Here is a 4,816-nt window from a genome sequence, read left to right on the forward strand (position 1 = left end):
CATAATAATAACAATAATAATAATAATAAAAATGTGTGACTTGTCTTTAAGTTACTTATTTCAAATATACACAGCGACTCCTTTAGTATTTACACATATGTACAGAGTATTCATTTCTGTTTTGATCAAATACCTTGAATGGCGTTGCTGTGAAATTGAACTCTCTCGATGTACACTTATATCCCTTTGAGATTTGAGAATAAGGAGGTCAAACTGGGCAGCGCGACTTGGAGAGCCTCGATGCAGCTCTTAGAAAGGCACTTGCTACCAACTCAAATACTGCAAAAAATCCTCAACCAGAGCTTTCAGCCAAGACAACTGAGAGACAGGAGAAAAATAAATGGAAGGCCACATAGTAGGCACTGGGGTTTCTGTCCCCTCTCCCCTCCAGGCCAAGTGTTTTGGTAAGGCTGGCGCACGACGGCCACAGGTGGATCGGTGGGCAAAGCCGGAAAGAGACAGAGTAAAGGGAGGGTTTCCTCTGTTACTGTGGCTACAACAGTCCGTTTCCCTAAAAACCCTTACTGTCCCTTAATGTGTATCTGCCCCCCCCACAGACGCTAAACAGGAGCCCGCTGACAACTTAACGAAATCATAATCATCTGTAAACACAAAAAACATCTTTATACAGGTTGTTTTTTTCTCCTTTTCAATGATTTATCATCTCATAAATGGTACAATCCCATAAACAAAAACTGGAGAAGGCTTCTTTTGCCTCCTGAAAAAATTGTTACATTTCAGCTCCTTCTGTACATAATTAAAGAAAAAATTAAGTGAACAGAAGCAAAAAAGGATGTTCACTGTGCTCTAGCCTCCTGAATCAAAAATCATTTCAGGTGACAGTGACAAAAACATGAAAACAAAGCAAAGAACGGCTTATTAAAATACAAAGCCTTTTTTCTTCCCAAAAGTAGTCCAAAAATAAGAGTAGTCGCTGCCTTGCAGCTTCTCTCGCTTCCACATCGCAAGTCCTTTGTTTAAATTTCTTATACACAATGGTCTCTGAGGTCTTTTTGACCAGTCAAGGCGGCACTGACATTTTTCCAGCGGTTGTCTTTGGGGCTGTAGCCTGGGGTCCGGTGGGGCGCTTTGAGGGGTGAGCTGGAGCTGTGCATGGTACAGATCACTCCCCCACTGGACTGCACTGCAGTCTTAGAGTACTTATAAACCGGCTGCTTTCCCGCCTCTGCTCCTCCACACTCCTCCTCGAGCTCAAGCTCGCCTTCCGTTTCCTCCTCCTCCTCTCCCTCATCACACGTCCGATAGGAGGGGCCCATGAGCTTTTTGCGCTCCTGCTCGGCGTCCCTGTTGCTCTCTTTCAGCTGCTGCTGCTGCTGCTGTGGACGTCCCACAACAAGCCGAAGTGGCTGCCACTGGTTGTTCACGCTGTCGGTGGTGGATGAGCGAGCGTTTCTCTCACGCTCTTTTCTCCGTTTACGTGTCCACCAAACACATACAATGATGCAGAAGAGGCAGAGCAAGCCGAGGATCACGCACAGGAGAGGCACCAGGTAATCTGTTGACATCAAGATGTACAAGGAAGGAAATAAAGGACAGAGAAATCAGGAAAAGTAGTGAGAAGTGACAAAAGGAACTAAATAGGAACAACAACAAACCCTTGCTGGACACCTTTGTTAATTATTACTCACCCACTGATGGGGTCATGACCTGTGTTTCCACTTTGACCTCGATGACCGCCAGCATTACAGTGCTGTTGTGCCGCTTGGACAAGGTGCCCACTATGGCGCTGGCTGCCTCCTGGATCAGACTGTGGTCTGGTAGATCCTCCGGCTGGAAAGACTGAGAACCGAACCGGACAGCAGGGATTTAATGAGACATAACAGCTGAGAGCAAGCATCAAGTTGTGACCACACATCTGAAAAATGTACAGGGTTAATTTGTCATTCTTTAATACAGGGTTGAACCATGTGATGCAGGCTGTGACTCCTCCATGCTAGTCGCACATAGAAGATATACACAATCATTTAAATGAAATAAAATAAACAATATAGCTATACTTAATAAATAAATCACATCTTATTCACCCTAATGTGCTATATCTGAGATTCAATACACCCCTTGTCCTTACCACTTTGCCATTAACCCTATATTTTGCATGTTCTTGTCTTGGGGTACACTGTTCCAATTCTCATTGGGACAGACGATTAGGGCAAAGTGTGAGGGCCACATGGCCCTCAAAATGGAGTATTTTTCAGAGAGGCACACTTCAAACCACGTGCTATGAAAATACAGTACATGGTTATAAGGCTGCACAAGCAACAGAGGTAACACACGTACTTTCTTCATTAATTAAGATTTAAAAATTACGCTAACCTTTGTTTTATCTTACCTTAATGTAATTTCAAAGTAATAATGTCTGAGGGATATGGGTTAAAAAACAACAACAACAACAACAACAACAACAACAACAACAACAACAAAAAAAAAAACGGTATTGTGCCTAAATAGCCAAACAGACAAAAACACAAAGGAGGAAAACACACACATGTAAGTGATATCAATCTTTTCATCTAACTATTGGCAAGAGGGAGCACAAGTACATTTAAAACATTTCCAAGCTATTCCTTTAACTTTACTTAAGATTCTGCTGCCTATAATGGCGAAATTTGTCACTTTGACCCAATTTTTTTTTAAATGCAACACCTTGTGTGAGCAGTTTTAGCCAAAAAGTAGCTCTGAAAAGAAGCTCTAGATGTCCCAACCAACTCAAAATGCGCCAGCAAAGGAACCAGTGACCATCAACATTTTGCTTCTCAGCTGAAAGTAGGTTGTTTTAATACCACTGTACATAGAGCAGAGTGAACAGGAGAGTATAGTAGACAGCTTCCTCTGCCAAGAATGGGATATCATACAAACTTGGATCGTTTACTTACTATGGCCACCTCGACAGCATCCGGATTCGATTGAGAGAGGTCACACAGCAGGAGAAGGGCGTGATCTTTAGCCAAGCTTCGGGTGTCAGGAAGATACCTCAGCTCGTAGCAGATGTTCTCCACTGTTGTTCCCTGAATATGTGCACACACAGACTGATCAGCAACAATACAACGATACAAAAACCCACTGCTGGAAAATAAGTCGGAGACTGCAACAACAAAAATGTGTGAAGAGATGACTCACTGTTGGTACTTTGTCTCTGTTGAAAACAAGTGTGATGCGGCCACAGCTGTTGTCCAAATGCCTGGTGTTTGGCTGGCACTTGGTGGTTGCTTGTGGAGGTGATGGTCCAGCCATGGAGCAAACTCCCCACTGGTGGCAGGGTGGGGAGAAGCACGTGAGGTAGCTGTGCTCCAGACACTCCCGTCCACCCGGGCAGGACTGCTGTTTCTGGTCCTGGCCTGAAGACTGAAGGCGGCAGGGACGACGACCACACAGCACCTAATGGCACGGGGTCATAACTTCAGTAAATAACGTAAATACACAGTCTCACACTGCGTTGTCATTTATGGCGTATGTTTACATTTTAAAACATTTTGCTCCAGAAACGACAGTTAATGAACTGTTACTTCATGACTGATTAATTAACTGAGTTAACGTATTAGCTCTGATCTTATTTACGATCACAGCACAAACGGTTTTCAAGTTTAGAAGGGCTGCGTTACCTTTGTACACTCCACTTTGCCATTGATGCAATGGCAGCTGTTGCACTCTTCCTCCCAGCGGCTGCCGTGGGGAAACTGCAGCCCAGCATAGCGGCAAGTCTTCCCAATACCTATAACTACAGACAGAGAGAGAAAGAGACACGTTGAACTTCTGTGGCAGGAAGTCTGACATGAGAGTTACTAAATTAATGAATGTTTGAAAATGTTGCTTACATTCTGTATTAATAAGACAAAGAGTACAAACTTTGACTACATAAACTATGACTGAGGAGTGGGTGTGACTCAAGTGAGCAGAGAATAGACGCATTTACACTCTTGGCATCGGACTCCTGCTCTACCGAGCGGACAGATACAGCGGAAGCCGTTGATCTCGTCCACACAGGTGGCACCATAGGCACACGGTGAAGACTGGCACTCGTTTATGTCTGTCAAAGGAAGAGGAGCATCGAGTTTAATTTGGACAACAGGCCCTGGATCCCTACTTTTCTTAGTTAGAGTGACACCTAGTTGATTTTCAACTAGGTCTGTACCATTGTGGTGTAGGGAGTCTCTACAGAAGTGCACCTCCCCCCCAAAAAAATCACTGGAAACCGCCACCATTGTCACCCAGATTCCACATGAACACAGTCTGGATGAGAATTCTCAAATTCAAGCCTGACAGAAAAGGTGAACGTTATCCGGCCAAAACAAAAGAGCGGAGAAGAAGAATTTCAGGGTCACTGGGTAATTTGTCTTCTGTGTGTGTTTGTGTGACTGTGTGAGTATGGAGGAGGGACGACCTCTGACCCCTGAGGCGTTAAAGGGCCGAGAATAAGGGAGAGGGCGGCGTCCCGGTCTTACATTTAGGTGTCAATGTGTCCATCTCGTCCTTGTCCCTGCTTTTCATCGCTCCACCTCTCCATCCTCTTAATCATACTAGTTGCCATAGCTGTTTGGGTCATCTGAATGAATGTCTTGATTTGAATAATTTAGTTGGGTTTTTTTTTATATTTTATATTTGCTCTGCATAAAAAGGCATGTGAAGTAACCTCATGTCATTACTTACTGATTCGGCAGTCCGGTCCAGCAAAACCGGGAGCGCACTCACACCGAAACCAGTTGACTCCGTCCACACAGATACCGCCATTGTAACTGAGGAGAGGAAAGAAATAAAAAGCGATTAGATGAGGCTGTACAAGAGCCACATCCTTTCCAGC

At 44.3% G+C, this 4,816-nt stretch overlaps 1 protein-coding gene across 1 annotated transcript; it reads right to left on the minus strand.

The window, feature by feature from the left end:
* Positions 1–9: 9 nt before the first annotated feature.
* On the minus strand, positions 10–4,813 carry LOC121965785 (protein jagged-2-like; the record flags this gene model as incomplete). Its single annotated transcript, XM_042515908.1, has 7 exons — positions 10–1,516; positions 1,650–1,800; positions 2,895–3,026; positions 3,139–3,396; positions 3,621–3,736; positions 3,932–4,045; positions 4,666–4,813. Coding segments are annotated over 7 exons (1,449 nt in total), but the record flags the coding sequence as incomplete, so codon positions are not given.
* Positions 4,814–4,816: the final 3 nt, after the last annotated feature.

The sequence above is a fragment of the Plectropomus leopardus genome, unplaced genomic scaffold (genome assembly GCF_008729295.1).
Source record: "Plectropomus leopardus isolate mb unplaced genomic scaffold, YSFRI_Pleo_2.0 unplaced_scaffold21609, whole genome shotgun sequence".
In the NCBI taxonomy this organism is placed as follows: domain Eukaryota; kingdom Metazoa; phylum Chordata; class Actinopteri; order Perciformes; family Serranidae; genus Plectropomus; species Plectropomus leopardus.